Source organism: Lissotriton helveticus, chromosome 1_1 (genome assembly GCF_964261635.1).
Source record: "Lissotriton helveticus chromosome 1_1, aLisHel1.1, whole genome shotgun sequence".
Taxonomy (NCBI): Eukaryota; Metazoa; Chordata; class Amphibia; order Caudata; family Salamandridae; genus Lissotriton; species Lissotriton helveticus.
This window is the reverse complement of record NC_136057.1, coordinates 279,072,603-279,092,098: the sequence shown is the minus strand read 5'-3', so window position 1 is coordinate 279,092,098 and position 19,496 is coordinate 279,072,603. Positions and strand designations below refer to the sequence as shown.

Sequence of the window (19,496 nt, the reverse complement as noted above, 5' to 3'; positions counted from 1 at the left end):
TGATTTTATTTTTCCGAAGTGCTGGTCTTAGGACAACAAGTTTTACAGATGGGAGTCCACGTGATCATGCCTGTTGTCTATAATTCATGTGGAGTTTTGAGGATATAATCTGACAATGTTGAGTGTCATTTTGGTGGTTAGCAGATGAGACTTTGTTCTTATTGCGTTCAGTAGTAGCCAGAGAATTTTATTTGAACATTTTATTAAATGTTTTTCCAGTGTAGTGATTTTTGTTATGTTTTGGTCCATCTAACTGTTTACTACACATACGTATACATGCTGACCGTGGCCACTCTAGAACAACAATTAGAAATTTTCAAAGCTTGCATAATAGGTAAAGCGTATCACATTCACATTGCAATTGTTTTGAATGTGAGGATGATATGTGAAGGGCATTTTACAAAATGCTACTACACCACTAGGCTGATCCTACTGCTGCGTTTTTTGTTCTATTTTTTTTTTTTTTTTTTTAAATATGCCATTATGAGTTGTAAAGCACACGAGTACTCTTGTTGCTAGACCGAACTGTAGGGAGCAAATTAAAGCAAAATGCAAGAAAATCATTGACTGACTAAATAACCAGGTATTAAGAAGCTACCCATCCCACTCATCCCCAAGTAGCATGCCTAAAGATGGCAGCATTCAACAGGTTGGCTGAGCCAGAGCTTAATGCTCTACCAGGAATATACTGCTCAAAGCTCTTCGTAAAGAAGGCAGGGGGTTTTCCATAAAGAGTTTTATAGGCTAAACAAAGAGCCTTAAAAGTAATCCCATGGCAGACCGGAAGACAATTAAGTTGTCTAATAGTGGCCCTGACTGATTGATGTTTAGGAATTACCTAAAGATAACAGGCTGCTGCATTCTGGAAGGTTTGCCATTTTTTAGGCTGAACTTTTGAGAGGCTAATAAAGAGGCTATTGCAGTAGTCCATTTGTGACAGAACTAGAGCGATGGCCACTCCTTTCATTAAATCAGCCGGTATAAATGTTTCAATTTTCTTTAAAATTCTAAGATGAAAAAAAGAAGGTGAGATGATTTGGTTGATTTGATCTTTGTATTTTAGTTCTGTCCAAGATAAAACCTGCATTTTTTACTTTGGGAATCGGCTTGGGTTCTGCACTTATGTCGGATGGCCACCAGAGGAGAAACCAAATGGCTGGATTGTTCCCGAATTGGATAACTTCAGTTTTGGAAGAATTAAGCCTTAAGCAATGATCGGCCATCCATTTGCTCACTGCCCTCATGCAGTTGTTAAACGTGGCACCAGCAGCGCTTACATCTTTAGCCAGAGACACTATAATCTGAGTATCATCAGCGTGAGACGCTAATGACAACACAACAGATTAAATAAAAGCTGCAAGTGGGGTGACGTAAAGATTAAACAGAGTGGGGGGCAGGGACGATCCCTGAGGGACCCCACACAGCAGACAAAGATCCTGAGTCAAAATCACCAAGTGACATCACTTGTTGCCGTCCTGAAAGGAAGGATTTAAGCAGCGCGAATGCTAGGTCTCTTATCCCTAATTCCCTCAAACGGTCAATCAGTAATTCATGGTTGACCGCATCGAAGACTGCAGAAAGATCCAACAGAATCAGAACGGCATTGCTTCAGCAGTCGAGAGATGAGCGAATTTGCTCAGTGGCTGTAAGCAAGACAGATTCAGTGCTATGATTTGCCCTGAAACCAAACTGCGTGTCATCCAGGAGATGATTATCCTCCAACAAGTAGGAGAGGTGTCAGTTCATGAATTTTTCAGCTACTTTCCCTGGAAAGGGAAGTCTAGAAATAGGTCGATAGTTGTTGGGATCAAGAGGGTTGAGTGTGGATTTCTTTAAAAGGGTAAGCACTGACGCTGCTTTCCAGGTAGTAGGAAAAACACCAGTATCAAACATAGAAGACCACTGTAAAAAGGTATTGTGCTATGACTTCAGGAGCCATATTAATAAACTTGGGGGAGGTAAGAGGGGGGGGGGGCACGGTTCAGCAGGAGATCCCACTTTCACCTGTGAAATGAGTTCAATAATCTGTGCTATTGAGGGGGTATTATAATGCTCCAGGATTAGTTTAGGACTAGAATGAGGTGTCCCTTTCGAACGATTGTAGTTAGTAAAATCATTGAAAATATTAAGCACTTTAACCTGGAACGTGCTTGCTAAGGAATTACAAAAATCTTGATTGGTGAACGCCTTGTCTGTTCGTCTACTAGTGGTCAGTTGTTTTAAGGTCTGCAACAGTTTTTGGGGACTTTACTGGCAGCTTTTATATGTGATTTATAGTACTCGATTTTGGTCTCCAGAATTGATTGTTTATAATTAGACATGCTTTATATATGTCTCTCTCCTCTGCTATATTTTGACTGCCACCTACGCTCTTGTCTGCAGCATTCTTGCTTAATTAATTTAAGCAAGTCAATATACCAGAGCTGGGAGGATTTTTTATGAGATTTATTCAGACTTCTGATTGGCGCAATGATATTGAGGGCTGAAATAATTCAAGGATCCAAGGATGATAGTTCTCGGCCATCTGATCTGGGCTAGAATCCTTTCTCGTGAGTGATTGAGCGTTGAGATCCTAGATCCGCGGGTTCGATTTTATTACACGGCCAAGACAACGGACGTTGATTCTGAATCCTAGAGGGAAGGATGTAATGTAAATTTAGATTCCATAGTATAGCATGATGATCAATCCAAGTTAATGGCCTGGTATAAGTAGTATTCATGTTGGGGCTGTTTGTAAAAATCACATCCAACCTATGGCCGGCTGCATGATTGGGGTCTTCTACTATCTGGGCTAGTCCGAGGCCTGCCAGAGTATCTATCAAGAGCTCTGTGTCGGCGTCCAGACAATTTTCCAAGTGGAAATTGAAATCCCCCAACACCGTAAATTTGTCTTCACGAGACAGGATTCAAGTACTTGGCTGATTTTATCCACAAATAGAGTTTTTGACCCCGGCAGATGATAAATCAGCAGGCCATTAAATGATTGAGGTTTAGAGAGCTTGATGTCTAAAATTACCTCCTCAGTACCATCAAAGCTAAGAGGGTTGAACACTGCTTGCAGATGTTCTCTGTTGAATACTGCAAGCCCCCCTCCCATTTTAATGGGTCTATCAAGACTGAATACCGTGAAGGCAACCGGTGTAGCCGCAATGAATTCATTGCCGGATAGGTCGTCTGCCCAAGTTTCTGTGATGAAGAGCATATCTAAGTGGGATTAGAAATCGGATCAAAAATCTCCAGGTGGTGATTTATTAATGATCTATCATTAATAAGGGCACAAAGCAACGATGGTCCAACATTTTGGGGGCGAGTATTGCTTCCAGGGTTTTGCAAGCAGTAGGGGTTATATTCTGACAAAATCAAAAGTCAGAATACTGATGCACAGAGTTGGGCACTCAGGACAGGGTAACGCACCAGTTCACAATGCAGGGAACATTCCTGTCCCAACAACAGGCTACCACTATGTACGTTTTACATCATGCGCACTGTAGGCAAATTCCTGCCTGTGCGCCTAGGCTTCAGTGCCTACGGGGCAGGTGAAGGGTACTGCAGGCTCGCATCCTTCAAGACATTTTGGAATGGGGTAAAACTAGGGGAAAAGGCTGAGCTGATATCAAGAAATACCCGTAAGCAGAGGCCTGGTGGAGGCGCAGAATTTGGGTTGTGCTGTGATGAGAGCGCTGACTATTTTCAAGTGGTGGCATTAAAGTGTTGGAGTAATGTTACCTTTGCTAGGAGACTTGGCCAGTGTGGTTAAAAGTGGTCTTTAACAGCTTACTCACACAGGACCCAATTCACAACATATTTCCTATGAGCAGTTGCCTTATTACTGCCCTGGGTATAAGTTACTGGTGTAATTTAGGAAAATAAATCAACCATTATTTTTTTGTCTAGAGCTTCATGCTTAAGTCACACCTAACCACGGGGTAAGACACAATTATTTGCAGGAAATGCTTTGTGAATCAAAGCTGCATGTTCAGGAGATAATAGAGGCCGAATTCAGGAGTAGATCAAAACTATTCATTTACAAAAAAAAAGCTGTGTCAGTTGCCTCAGTGATGTAATGAAGCCTCTCCTCTGCAGAGGAAATCCGTCCTATTTCTTGCTTGCGTGGGCACCCTGTATTGAGAGTGATGTTGTGAGTCTGGTTTCTGTTCCTTATCGTGTGCTGAGGCAAGAACATGGGATATCCATTGCACAATCCTTTGTTTTATTTTTTAGTGTGCTAAAAAGTGGGCTCTATTTTATATATTCCAATCCTGCGCCTGACTACAGTGGCAAATAGCTAGCCCTATATATACGTCCCACCCCCCACCAGACTTTGAGGGTGCAATTGCAAGCCCATTCTTAGCAAGCTCAGGTGCCTGTAAGCATCAGCTGTAACAGATGTGACTGCAGCAAGGATATGTACAAAGAAAGACTAGAATAAATGCATCATTTGTAATGGCTTGTACTCCCCATCCTAAGACACCATGACTGCATTGCACGTCCCAGACTAGTTTTGCGATTACCTAATTATTGTACAGGAGGATGGTGACCTGCTTCCAGGTAGCAGAGGTGTATTTGTATTGGCAGGTGATCTAACCACTGTTTTTTGTTCTTGTGCTTATTCTAGGGGCTGTTTATCAGTGGCATTGTTGGCGATCGATTGAACATGCGCTGTGTGCTGTCGTTTGGCATGTGCTCCTCTGCTGTCGTGGTGAGGCCCGTGTAGCAAGGGTTGGGGCTGGTGAACTGTTGGGGGCCGGGACCATGAAAGATAAATCAAGGATATTTGTGTGTTTCTTCCTCTTTCGGTGTTGCCCTCGATATTATATAATTCTTACTTTTCTTTTCGTCCTCTCTTCTTCCCTCTCTCAATTCTTATTTATCAGTCTCTGTTCTTCCTTCTTGCTTTTCTCTCGTTCTGCCTTTATCATTATCAATCGTGTCTGTCACTCTTGTTAATGTTTACCACAGTTAATGTTCTATTTAACTCCTAGTATTTGTCTTCCTTTGAGCCTGTAACCTTTTTCCCACCCTTTTCTCGAACTAACTTTTTGTTCCACTTTTCTCATCTCGTTTCTTACTGTTTCTCTCTGTATGTTTCTGTTTCTCCCATCCTTTTTCTTGCTTTAATTATTCTTTTGATTTGTCCATAGCTCACACTTTTTCTTATAATTTAATTTCAGGTATTTTTGTTTGGCACACTGACAGAATGGCTGCATTTCTATAACAAGATTTACTACTGCGCACTCTGGATCTTGAATGGTTTGCTGCAGTCCACCGGGTGGCCCTGTGTGGTAGCTGTCATGGGAAACTGGTTTGGGAAAGCTGGGTGAGTCTTTTCTGTTGTATTCTGTTTATTCCTCTTATACGTGAGTAGTTACTTGTAATGCCAATAATGAGGGTGAGTAGAGGCTGCCGCTTCTCTGCTTTTTGTAGATTTTATCGGAACTATTTACATTCCCACTCCTTTTAAAGCATTTTTACTAAAGAGATTTTTTCCCTCTGGTTTTGGAACAAGGATATTTCATAGTGATTTCCACTGCCCTTCACTGCGTGCTGCCATTCATTCTTGTAATACACCTCTCCTTGACGGGCGCTGCAAAAGTATCCTTTGCTATCATTCACAGCTACCCCCATCCCCCCCCCCCCCCCCCGGCTTTAAAATCTGTGTGTAGCAAGGTCAGTGATGTATGTGTCTGAACATACATGTGCATCACTTACCTGTTTGACATGATGAAAGCAGACCATAGTGATCTATGCTGCATAGATCCGTCGGATATAATTTGTTCCAAACTCATTTGTTCCCTTAAATGCCCTCTACCCTGTCCAGGTTACATTACAATCCAGAGTCCGTCCAGGATACATACAATCCTGATGGAAGAATATTTTGGTCTGCAAACAAAACAAATAGTCTGTTAGTTTAATAAAATTATTCACACAGGTCTTTGTTCCTTCAATCTTTATTTTCTTATAACTCTTCTCAGTAGCCAACGCATTTCGTCCTCTTGAAGGACTTCTTCAGGCCTCCTCAATCTGTATGTTTGTCCCACTGAGTGTCCTTCCTCTTCAAGTCAGGCAATAAAAATCAGATACCTCTTCTGTATCACTATGCAAGTATAGTCTTATATTTGTGGATGCACTTGTCTTGGGCTCCCTTCAAATTCCGTTCAAAGTAGGTATGCCTCAGTCGTCATGAAATACGAGAAAGACCTTGAATTCCTCTGTCTTAAATCCTACTCAGCCTAAAATTTCAAAGCAGGCAGGTACTAAACGGATGACTCCTCCGTACATGATCCTAGTCTCCATAATGCACAGTGCATTATAGAGACTAGGATCACGTACGAGTGTATCCGTTTAGGAATGGGTCTACATTGACCATATACTGTTTGAGGAGTCGTCCATTTATACTTGCATAGTGATACAGAAGAGGGATCTGATTTTTATTGCCTGACTTGAAGAGGAGAGGACACTCAGTGGGACAAACATACGGATTGAGGAACCCTGAACAAGTCCTTCAACAGGACGAAACGCGTTGCCTACTAAGAAGAGTTATAAGAAAATAAAGATTGAAGGAACAAAGACCTGTGTGAATAATTTTATTAAACTAACAGACTATTTGTTTTTTGTGCGGACAAAAATATTCTTGCATTTGCCTGTTGTGGAAGGCTTTTCACAACAAAGGGTACCAAAAGGGTTTGGTTTTCTTTGGCCAACGCACCATATGTGATTAAATTTCCCATTAGCTAAATAAGTGCTGTTCTATATCCTATATCCTTTTTGTGTAGATCATTTACATACAATCCTTAGTCCGTACAGGGTGAGCAGGGTAGAATTCTGATCTAAGGGTTCAATATGATTCAGTTGGTGTTTTATTTATGTTCAGCTGCAATGCAGGTACTTGATTATTAGCTCAACCAAAAATGCTGGAAATAGGCCAGTCAAAATGATGCGCAGGATTCTTGCTTTATAACAAAACAATATATATAGATGGTGGCTACTGGGGTAATGGGATAATAATTTTCTATTTTCCAGGCTATTCCTATTGAATGGATCTAATTCAAAGTAGCAATAACTTTCTTTAGAGACCGAAATAAGATTAAATGCCTGCCATGACACCTGAAACAGGAGCGTAGGTGATGCACATAGACATAGAAAGTGACTTTATAGTAATTGTTAAGATAATCCTGACTTATTTTGGTCAGTTGGTGGCACCTTTGGGGCTGGAGTGAGGAGGAGACAGAGTTGACAGTCTATTCCTTTAGCTTGAAAGGGCTGGGATCAACGGTTGTTGGATTCTCTTAAAATTGCCTTGGGGGGGCTGGTGAAAGGAGAAGGGTGACAATTTTGGTGAGTTCTTCTATGAAAAGTTTGAGCTGTCGGAAGATTGGGCAGCAAGGGTAACTGAATTCTAGAAGACCAAGAGGTTTATTTTGATTATGTGCTCAAATTATTTGGTTTATCGTCTGGAAGTGGTGGTAGAAATTACTTGGGGAGATCGTGCCCATCCCACACTTTTATTCCTTTTATTATTTCTTTGTAACTGGTGCTGGTGGAGTGGGGCACATGTGCAGTTGGTGTTAAGTACTGCTGGTGTCGCTGTATTGTTTGGGTAGATCCATGCTCCAGTCATTTTGATAAATTCAAATGCTGATGTTTAAGGGAAGAGTTAAGTGACCAGTGATTTTTTTTTTTTAAACATATTTTATTGGTTGCATGTTGACAAAGTACAAGATACAGTACAGGTCACAGCCATAATTCTCCGAGCCATGTTCTAGAACTTTTTCATTACATCAGTTCCAAAGTAATCAATTATTGCATCAGTTCTCCAATTCAATAGTGGCATAGTGATCTATTCGTGATCCCTACACATACCTCTATACATACCTCAACCTACTTACTAATCTACTTCTAATCCCAACTAATACCCACCCCCCTCCCTCACCACTGGTGTGTATCACATTAAGCACAAAATATAAAACACATTTCGTGATCCAACTGCAATTCAAGTGTACCCTTGATGGCCTTGTAAAGGGCCTCCTTTAAGAACAACTCCCTCCATTTATCCATCCTCTGTTTGCTGATCAGACAAAGATTGCACCAGAGTCTCCCATGCTCTCGCCAAGTCCAATGCCTTCTCATTATTTGAGCGTCGCGCCTGCTAGAATCTGGCAAAGCTCTCGCTACTAGCCCATTTACTTAGCTCAGCCCTCCATCTGTTACTGTTGGGGCCATCCTTCGACTTCCAGTGCATCGTTATTTCTCTCTTCGCTAGTAATAACCCCATATCAACAAATTTACTTGTCACCTTCCTTTTGGATGTGTGGGGGAACCAGTGTAGTGTGCATGTAGCTATATCAAAATCTAAGTGCCGTTTGGTGACTGCATTCAACAGGTCGCCCACTTCTTCCCAGTAATCCCCCTAGCTCCACCCCTCCTCTGGCACATCTAGGACATGCTGAGTCCTCAGCCTGAAAGTATTTCCGGATCTTACCCGGTGTTTAGTAAGCCCTGTGCAGTATAAAGTTAAGTGACCAGTGATGAAAGATATCTTGTTACTGATGTAGGTTTTGCCCCAAAGGCAGAATAAGAGATCTTTTTAGTATATTACACATTGCTGAACTTAGAGATCAGCATTTCATCCATGGGATATGATGAATAGGCTTGTGATGGGTCTGAGGCGTGTGGTTTAATGAAGTCTTTAATGTTGATGGCAGGAGGAAGGGGCATGATGGGTACATAGGCAATAAGAAGAGTGAGAAGGGCAATAGAGAAGGAGGTAGAAATCTTGTGCACATCATTAAAGAATTGTATCCAAGTTACTCAGACGACTCAGTGGGTTGGCAGAAGTCCCGTCTTCAAAGGAGTGCATGGAAATTTAGCCCAAGTTATTTTAAGGGGAGTATTTGGGCAGCTTCTGAGGGAAAACATGAGATGCTGTGTGAAAAGTTGAAAGAACAGGATTCTTGTTGAGTAAACTATGGTGACCTTGGTACAGGATTGCGCTAAGGTGTCTGTTGCCTTCTTTTTAAAAATATAATTGCTGCTATTTTTTTTTAATCTTATTTTAAAGACTGTTCTTAACTTGTGTTTTAACTTGTGTCATTCTCAGGGGAGCTGTGTTCAATGCTCCGGGGTGGGGACGTAAGGGATTCGCACAATTATAAGGGCTCATGCTGGGTAGGCGCCGGGTCAGCGTTCTAGTAGGTGGACCCCACGCACAGCTGACGGCATGAATACGCCAGAAGGCGCGACCGTGCATCGATCATTAGAGGGGTTCTGACCTTAGTACAGGATCGCGCAAAGGTGTATGTTGGCTTCTTTTTAAAAATATAATTGCTGCTGTTATTTTTCTGTTTTAAAGACTTTTCTTAACTTGTGTCACTACTGTTTAACTTGTGTCATTCTCAGAGGAGCTGTGTTCAATGCTCCGGGGTGGGACGTAAGGGATTCGCACAATTACAAGGGCTCATGCTGGGTAGGCGTCGTGTCCGCGTTCTAGTAGCTGAACCCGACGCACAGCTGACGGCATAAATACGCCAGATGGCGCGACCGCGCCAAAGGCAAACCCGTCTGCACCCATCCGCGCACGACCAGACCCAGGGGCCAGAACCCCTGGATCTGTGCCCCCAGAAAGGCTCTACTATGCCAGTTCATTGCTGAAGCAGTTAAACAGGGTCCCAGGTCCCAAGTGTACTCTTACCATCTCCTTGTAGGAGCATCAGGATAGGTGCTCACATTGTGACTTCAGACTCACCCCACGAGATCTCCCCGCACTCCCAACGGGGCCCGCCTATAAACTACTCTTACTCAATTGTAGATCCCTGCCCAAGAATACGACTGAGATTTTCATGCAGCTAAAGGACTTTGGTCCAGAGTTTCTGTTCCTCACTGAGACCTGGCTCAATGAAGCTCAGAGCCGGACATTGTCCAATCACATCCTCCTGGATACTTAATCCAGAGGAAAGACAGAACTTCAGGAGTGGTCGGTGGGATCGCCATTATCTACAAAGACCACTTGACCTGTAGACTACTAGAGAGTCCATTATTAGACTGTGAGCATGTTCATTTTCCAATGGAATTTACTCCCTCATTGTCATTTTCCGGTATATTGATGTACCGTCCACCTGGGTCAATGGGCCAATTTGGTAAATCTCTGTTGAAAACAGTTATAACCTTGGCTAGCCCCTCGGCTAATTTCACTCTGCTTGGAGATTTTAATCTTCACTTTGACGATCCCCTGGCATCTTCGATGACTGAACTAGCACAAGACCTGTTGGCATGCCAACTTCACCAGACGGTCTCCCAAGCAACTCCTATTAAAGGGCACCTCCTTGATCCATTTTTTTCTAACCTGGCGGAACTAAAAGTAATAGTCCCCATCCCCGTCCCCATCCCCATCCCCATCCCCATCCCCATACCATGGTCAGACCATTTTTTGATTCCTTCAATTTGGGCCCCACCATCCCCTGTTTTGCACACACAGTCAACTCTAATAATAACCCGTTCCTGGCCCAAACTCCCGGTGGAAGGATGGATCCAGGAAATGGAAAATTCCAGACCGAATCTGGAACTTAATCCAGTCACGTATTGCCAGAAGTTCACACACTGGATTGAGGAGACACTGAACACTGTGCTCCCAAAGAAATCAATCCAGAAGAAAGCGGGTTACAACAAGTCTGCATCATTCTCTCCAGATCTGCGTACGTTAAAACAACAATGCAAACGACTAGAGGACATGGAGGAAAGATTTCTCAAATATTAAGAAACAGGATATAGGACACCTATTGGAAAATATAAGGTTGAAATAAAACGAGCCCAGCCAACTTATTATGAGGAAAAGATATCAGTAGCAGCCAACTCCTCCAGAGAAACCTTTCTGATTGCAAAAAAACTTCTCAAAGTCCCTGATCCCCCTGCGGCACCCGATCCTTCGGGACACCGGTATAACAAACTTGCGGAATACTTTGTTCATAACATTCTCAAGCATCTCCCACAAAGAGACAATGATACACTTGAGCCGACCGCTGCGGGCCCGCATGGAAATAAACAACACCATCTGGAGATTTTTATTACGCTGACGCAGGAGTCATTCTTAGCTACCTTAACTTCAGTCAAATCGGGGTCACCATTGGACCCTGCACCACCTAACATTTTTAAATTGGTAACACCTACAGTGGCCCCCATTATGATCAGTCTGATCAATTCTTCCCTCTCATTAGGGATAGTTGCCCCCGAATGGAAGATGGCAATGGTAAAAGCTCTGCTTAAAAAACCTAACCTGGACCCTGCAGATCTGGGCAATTATCGCCTTATCGCGCTCCTCCTGATAATTGGCGAAATTGCAGAGAAATATGTTAACCATACAGTCTCCACGTTTCTTGAGTCCAACAACCTGCTCCACCCCTCAAAAACTGGCTTCCGCCCTCGTCAAGGCACTGAGACTGCCTTATTAGCGGTGGTGGAGGAAGCGAGAAAAATTCTTGATTCAGGAGCTTCAGCTGCCATAATACTCCTCGACATAAATGCTGCCTTCGATACGGTGAACCACCGTACCTTGGCTCACCATCTCAGGAATATAGCAGTGTCCAGCAAGGCGTTATTGTGGCTCCAATCCTCTTTGGAGGACTGGTGTTTTCAGGTGTTTGAAGGTGACATCTTCACTAATCCGGTCCCCCTTAGTTGTGGAGTCCCAAAGGGCTCATCTTGGAGCCCGACCTTTTTTAATGTCTATATGTATCCATTGGTGGACGTTGTTGCCCCCTTTGAGATTCATATAGTCACATATGCCGATGACATTCAGTTCATGCCTTTGGGTGTTAAGGCTTGTCATCTATTAATTAATCTATTAATTTAGAATATATTCTTTTGAGTCGTTCTTTGTTCTCACTCTCCCCTTCTGGGGGTTGATTATACAAGTCTAAAATATGGAATTTCACTTCAGCGATGCTGTGTTGAGTTTAGAAAATGTGTATTTCCACTGGATAATGCATATGTTCAGTCTGACCGACTATCACTCTCCTGGGGTGCTCTGCTCCAAATTCAGGAATCCTGCTGCGGGACCTGACAAATGTCAGTGGTCACGCTTGAGGCTGTTACAAGTGCCTGGGGCTCTGCTGCAGGCAGGCCCTCACACCTGGCAGGAAGGAGTCCTGCTGCAGGCCCATACAGTAGGCAAGATCCACAGGCCACACTGCAAAATGCCTCTTGTAAGGAGCCACGCTACAGGTTGTGACACTTTTCCTGGAAATTTTGAAGTGCAGGTTTCCTAGCTGTCTGCTGTGTGCATTCAAGCTTTGGAAAATGGATGGACGCCATTTCTAGAAATCAAAATAGAGGTACGGCGCTTCATTCTCTTTCATGTGCCACTCTGCTAACTTCTATTTTGCAGTTGTTTGTCTTAAGCATTGAAATATAGGAGATTCTATTCATTTCATTTACTTGTAGAAGATTGAGGAAAACGTGACTTCTGTTGGTGCTGTGATTGGTGTTTATCTACAATGTTTCTGTCCCTATGATCTGTTCACAGTGAATTCTGATTTAATTCACTGCACTGTTCCTGGTTACCAATGTACTCCACTGTAGTAGGACTTCGGTACTTTGCAGCAGTGTGCGCGGTGTCTGATCTACTTGACTGCAGTGTTCATTGTGTCTGCTGTACTTGACTGCAGTGTATTCAGTCCCTATGCTTTTAGCTGCGGTGCTATGTGCACTCACTGGAAGAAGCTTTGCACCTATTGAATTACTCTGCAGTATGCTTGCTTTGTGAGACTAATACTCCTCACTGCAGCGTGTTTTATGCTGCACGGTGCTCTATAACCAATGCCTACTATGCTTATTATAACAGGTGCAGGGCATGTGTTAATTAAAAATAAAAACCTAAATAAAAGGCATTGTCATTTACAATGCCAATAGCTTAAACTCTGATAAATCCGAGACCTATTGCATTGCAAATGTTTGTTTACAATTGTTTCGGTGTTGGAATATAGATCAGCACAGCCTAACTCTTCAAAGCTATTTTTAATATATTTAAGCCACGGTATTAGAGATGCGTTATCAAGGGACATCCATTTTTTTAAGATCAGGTGGCTAAGAGTTAGTTCTTTATTCATCCAACACTTTAACCAAAACACAAGGGGGCGCAATGCCAGAATGTCGCTTAAATAGGGCATCCCCAGTTCCTCGTGGACCACCAAGTTAGACAGGCCACGCAGGACACACAACATGCGCTTCAGGAAAATGTTCTCTACTACCTGTAATACATTTCCCGAGGTATGCCCCCAGATTTCGCGTCCGTAACTAGCTATAACTACACTTTTAGCTTGATAGATTTTCAACATGGCTTCAATTGGTCTCTTACCAAGCTTAGAATAGAAGTTGAAAACGGCTGTGTTCACCCAGGCCAGGACCCATTTTATTCGATCGTCGAATAACACCCCTAGTTAAGAAAAGACATCAGAGCGGGGGCCTTTAGCGGAACCTACTCTAAATTGAAAGCTTCTTTTAGGACGAGTCCCCACCTGCATTATGTAGGATTTTGAGTTCTTAATTGATCAATCTCGTTCCGACAAAGTTTGAAAGCTGTCTAACAGAGATTGCAGACCTCTAGCAGTCCTCGATAAAAGAACTGGGTCATCCGCATATAATAGAACAAGGAGGCCGCGTCGCCCTGCATACGGATAATCTACCTCAGTAGCTATTAAGGCACTATCGAGGTCATTGATATAGAGATTAAACAAAAACGGGGCCAGAATGCAGCCTTGCCGTACACCCCTCTTTATATCAAAATACCGCAAAAAACTGAGGTCCTGGGAGAATCTCACATTGGCCTTGGTTGCACTATGAAGGTCCTCAAGGAAGTTGACAATATTACTATCTACCCCCATAGCCCTCATGGACTGCCACAGTTTGGCCCTAATCAAATGCAGGTGACCAGTCCAAGAAGGCAAGGTAGACAGTAAACAATCCAACCATCTAGCATTCTGGAAACCACTAAAAACCTGGATCTTTCCTTAGAAGGCAGGTCTTACTCTGGTGACCACTACAGCGCTGGAATGCTCCCAGGTAGCCATGCGCTATACAAAAATCCTTCTATTCTATTCTATGGGGTGATGCAGTGGTTGATGCTGTGTAATGGATAATGATGATGCATGAGTGGGAGAGATGGTCTCTGGCTGCATGAGTGGTGTGCAGCCTAACTCTGGCCTTGGGAATAGTGATTATTGTTCCTGTTAGTTGCTGAGGAGCTGTTGGGTATTAGCTGGTAGTGTTATTTCAGTATGTCTGTGGGATGGCATCTTTGAGGATAGTTTTACAGTGCTACACGGACCTGATATTCATCTTTGCTTAAACATGGTTTGGAACAGGCACATTTTTCTGTGAAGAAGGAACTTGAAGGATGACTGTTCTGTACTACTGAATCCCCTTTTTATCACCTTTGAAGAGTCTCCTGCTTCTCGATCATCACACGTCCTCTGGCAACCTGGTTTCCTTTTTAAAAATGTTATGTCTAGGAGTCATCTAGAATGTGTTGTAACCAATGCTGTGGGCCCTCTACAGGCTTCAGTGTATATGTATATTGTGAGTTACCTAAAGCTGAGTGGTGTGTGAAGTCTAGGCTATATATTTGGAGTTGCAATTCACTGTGTTCTAACCATGTTATTTGTGCTGCTCGGAGTGTTATTTTAACAGTAGTACATGGCCTGTTAAACAAAGAAGTTAGTTACTAAGTACCACGTTTTCTAATAAAAAGTGGACATAAAGAGCAGAACTGAATAGAAACCTCAGCTCTTTAGCCTAGAGTGACTTAAGACACCTTGCTGTTTATTCCAATAACAGCACATTATTTATTTGCTTTGCCTACAGCAGTTCTCTGCATCGCTTGCTGGCCAGTTGGATTTACCACTTTGAAAACAGGGCAGTTCTTCTGCTTCCTTACTTCCTGTCAGTGGCATCACTTATAGTTTGAGTTAACACTGGTTTAGCTTAATTCATACCTATTTTATTAACTGATGGAATAGCTATAGCGCATTTAGCCAACATGCTTTGAAAATGAATCGGAATGTACAGTTTTAAGATGAAAAAGAAAAAATGGAGATCAAAGAAATGACAACGAACACCAGGAAAAAGTCCAAAGTGAATAAACTGGAAAGGTTTACAGCTGTAATAATAAATGACACCCTATTTAAATCTGTCTCTCCATACCTTTGCCATGTGTAGAAATAAACACCCCTTCTAGAAGAACCAGTGCCATGAGCTTAGGGAACCCAATGTTTCCATATCCAGTGGTATGCCTTTGTCTGGTGGTAAATACAATTGTTGGCTTGAATAACCAGCACAAGGAGCCCACAGGAGCTGTCAAGGTGTCGACTGAGAGTGATCGCAAACCCTAGAAAGGTCGCATAAAGTGAAGGCAATAATTGGAGCATATAGTCATGACCCACTTTCTGTTCCCCATGATGGAACTAAATGGTAGAGGAGGGGAAGCACCATCAGATAGGAGGAGCAGCTCGCTTACCAGTGGCAGCATGAAACATGAGATATGAGCCGCTAAGCTGCTGAAGCTGAATATCCCATGGCCTGAGGTGATGTGCTGCAAGTGCCTCAGCAGCATTGGTGCCACCACCGAGTCAGTCTCACTGCAGGAATCGCTTTAAGTATCCCTCATGCCCACTGTCAGACGTTGCACCTGTGGTTTTCACTTGTGTTCACAGTTTTAACAGCACTCTATGAAACTGTGGTTGTTTTAGAACAGTTGTGACTGTGAAAAAACCTTGTAATATCACAATATCATCTTGCACTGTTATGAGCAGGCCCTAGTTTTAAAGCCATAAGTCTAGTGTTGAAGCAATATAAATTATATTATAACACTTAAAAAACAAACACATCTGTTGCCACTGGAGTTTTGGTTCTCTGGTTACTGATAACTTGTTAGAGGAAGATGGTCAGCATTCAAGCCATAAATAAAAAAATTGTTTTAAGGAATTATGAAAGGAAAGATGCATATTGGTATTGCTTCTGTGCAGCATGACGAGAAAGGACTGAAGGACTTTTGTGTAGTCTTCTGAAACTGAGAATATCCAGAGACCACTGGTGATGGGCCGTAAGGTATGGGTCACAATGAGCTTTGGTGAGTTTGGCTTTTAGAACCGTTGACCGCAGCCATTAACAGCCTGTTTGGCTGGAGGCGGATTTAAAAGCATTCCTCTGTGAAACCTGCAACCATTTGAGAGCTGTGGGCTCTGTCTAACCAAATGTGATTTGCTAGGAAATCCTCTGCCATCTAAGTTCCACCTGCCCAAAGATAGTGGATGAATTGAGCCTTGTCTTTTTGGAGACAAAGCTAAAAAATCTGTGTTTGTGTTGAAATTCCATTTGGAACAAACCCAGAAACTTTAAGAAAAAGAGTGGCTGTATTACTAGAGATTCTGGTGTGCGACATGAGGGAGAGCGGCTCAGGAGTAACAATCGAGAATATTTGTTTGTGAGATGGAACATGTTGGAAAACTGCCTTCTCTGCAGGCTCACCCTCAAACGTTTTGCTTTCCTCCTCCTACTTTTTGCTGACTTTGTTTTGGTGGCTTTAGGTCTTTGAGCACTTTACCAGTGCCACCAGTGCTAAAGTACTTGTGCTCTCTCTTTCTAAACATTGTAACATTGGTACATACTAATAATTAAATTAAATATACCATTTAAGTCCCTGGTAAAGTGCTGTACATGTGCACTGGGCCTGTAAATTAAATGCTACTAGTGGGCATGTGGCACATATTGAGCCACCCACTTAAGAAGCCCTCTAACAATGTCTCAGGGCTTCCATTGCCAAAGCTGTATGTGCAGGTTACACTGACATTTTGACCGGGCAAGATAAACCACTTGCCATGCCTAAACCAGGGTCCGAAAAATCCAAAATGTCTTACTAGACCTGCAGGCCTAGTAACTTCAAAAATCTACTTAACCTAACTGTAATGGACTTGACCTCTGTGAGCAAATGTGACAAGGTAACAAGATTTAAAGGCATTTTATTGCTCATTCACTTTTTGAGCAATAAAGATGCCTTTAAATCTTGCTATACATTTGCTTTGCGTTCAGAGACGGAAGTCAAAAGTCAGTCCGTCTTCCTACTCACCAGAAAGGGCAATTAGGACCTAAAAATAGCTCGCCCTAATTAAATCTGGCTCGCAAATGTGATTGGAATTTTCGAGCCCTGTAAACCTTTCCCCTTTTATATGTGTAAGTGATCCCTAAAGCATGCCCTGGGCAACTCGGAGGGCAGGGTACAATGTTTTGAAAAGGTAGGGCATGTACTTTTAGGTTTTACATGCCCTGTAGTGAAAAACTCCCAAATGTGTTTTTCGCTACTGCAAGGCCTGTCTTTCCCATAGGTTAACATTGGGATTAATTTATGACATTTGTAAGTGCAATTCCCAATATTGAAGAGATAGACTGTTCAGGTTTAGTGTCTGTGGACTCACAACTTATAGTGAAGTCTCATTTTAAATTGCAAGTCTGAAAAGTCCACTTTTAGAGAGTTGCCAATTTCTTACTTTCGCCAATCTGTGCCTTCTGCCTGTCTCTGAGTACATGTCTGGGTGGGTGACACCTAGGCCATACGCATTCCCTCTAGACCGCCTTACACAAAGGGAGCTTAGGTGTGGCTGATGGGCCAGCTACATCCTGATTGGCCATCCTGGGCAGGATGAGAGGGAAGAGCTGGACACAACCTCACACATTTACCTGAATAGGCTGTGTCCTGTCCCCAGGCCCACACAAAAGACTGCTTAAGCCCCGGTACTGCGTCTAGAGCCAGGGCAGGAAGGGAGGACCTCTGTGCACTTCAAAGCCATGTCTTTGAAGTCTCCCCTACTTCAAAGGCACAGCTGGGTATACGTATTGGATCTTTGACACCACAACTTCAGTGCACTTTTGGACCTGTGACTTCTCTGCCAGGAAGAACTGCTGTGCTGCTTGAAGGACTGCCAGAGTGACTCCAAGGACTTGCCTCCTCTTATAAGTCTCAGGGACAGCAAAACCTTCAGCTCATCCTGCTACAGCACCGGGACTTAGCTTGCTCCAAATCTTGCCCTGCCAAGTGGTGCCAATCCAGTCCTGGGCCCCTAGAAGTGGGTATAAAGTGCTGCTTCAACCAAAACCCATGTATCCTCATTGGAACCGGCGCATGTTCGCTTTGCATGAGTCAGAACCAGCGCATCCTCATCGTTGGCTGGAGTGGATCCGGCGGATCGCCTTCGGAACCAGTGCATCGCCTTTGGAATCAATGCATTGTCTACTGTGGGATCAGCAGCCACACACCGCAGTTAGAACCCTCGCCTTGCACTCAAAACCTATGCAGTGCTGCAGTTCAGTGAAGAAAATGAATGCATCTCGTCCACTGCGTGGCTCGACACAGATGTATCTCTTCGGCTGCACCTCACATCTTCGTCGAAGAGGATGCATCCTGGGTCAAGGTACTTTGGATCAGCGAGCCCAAGTGGTCTAGTGCGACCACATATCTCATTTGGTCACTTATTGCTTCTGAGCACTATTTTAAAATTTATTCTTTAAAAATTCATATCACAGTTTCTACATGTTTGATGTTTGTCGTTTTGGTCTTGTTTTGTTTTATTTATAAAATCGTGATCTATTTTTCTAACCTAGTGTGGAGTCTTTTTGATGTTTTCACTGTGTTACTGCTTGAAGTGTGAAGTGTTGCACAGATACTTTACACATTGCCTCCTAAGCCTGACTGCTGTGTGCCAAACTACCAGAGGGTGACCATAGGATAACTTAGGGTGTACTGTGACTTAACCTGACTAGTATTGTAGTTCCTGCTTGTACAAGGTGCATACCTCTGCCAACCAGAAACACAATTTCTGACAGTACACATAAATAAAACTACTTCTAAAAAAAATGAGTGCCGCAGGCATTCATCTAGTGAACTGAAAATGGGCCTGTGTGCCAAGAGCAGGCTGGAACCTGGATGACTGAATGTAGGAAAGTGTGTTTCTGTTGCTGTAACACCCCACTTTTTGCCAGATTACTGATGCACTTTTTCTTGGTGTGCCCTGTGTACCTGCCAGTCAGGTTCCCAGGGTCTGTGTTCTCTTCCCAAAACTAACTCAATTGGCATCTCGGGCCATAGGTCAGCCCCTGGTAAATGGTACCACAGGTACCCATGGCACTGTGACCGGGGAAGACCTCTAAGGGCTGCAGTACTTATTGTGCCACACTTAGAGGCCATGTACCTTTATACAAACACACACTGCCTTTGCAGGCTGCGTGTTTTGGTGCAGAACAAAGTAAAGAGTCGACATGGCACCCATCCCTGTGTGCCTTGCCTACAAAAAACTGCCCTGGCATAGATCAGCCACCCCTCTAGCTAGGTGCCCTATGGCAGTGGTGAGGGTACAGGTGCATGAGCCCTGTACCCCTACAGTGTCTAAGTCCATTCTTAGACATTGTAAGTGCAGTGCTGCCATTACGAACTCCACAGCACCATAATGGCTACACTGAAA

At 43.2% G+C, this 19,496-nt stretch overlaps 1 protein-coding gene across 1 annotated transcript in view; it reads left to right on the top strand.

Moving 5' to 3' along the window:
* The window catches only part of SLC37A3 (solute carrier family 37 member 3), a 197,322-nt gene that overhangs the window by 94,213 nt on the left and 83,613 nt on the right, over positions 1-19,496 (top strand). Inside the window, exons 5-6 of the mRNA XM_078668180.1 lie at positions 4,616-4,699; positions 5,172-5,317. Of these exons, the coding sequence (XP_078524306.1) occupies positions 4,616-4,699; positions 5,172-5,317 (230 nt within the window). The remainder of the gene's footprint in view (positions 1-4,615; positions 4,700-5,171; positions 5,318-19,496) is intronic.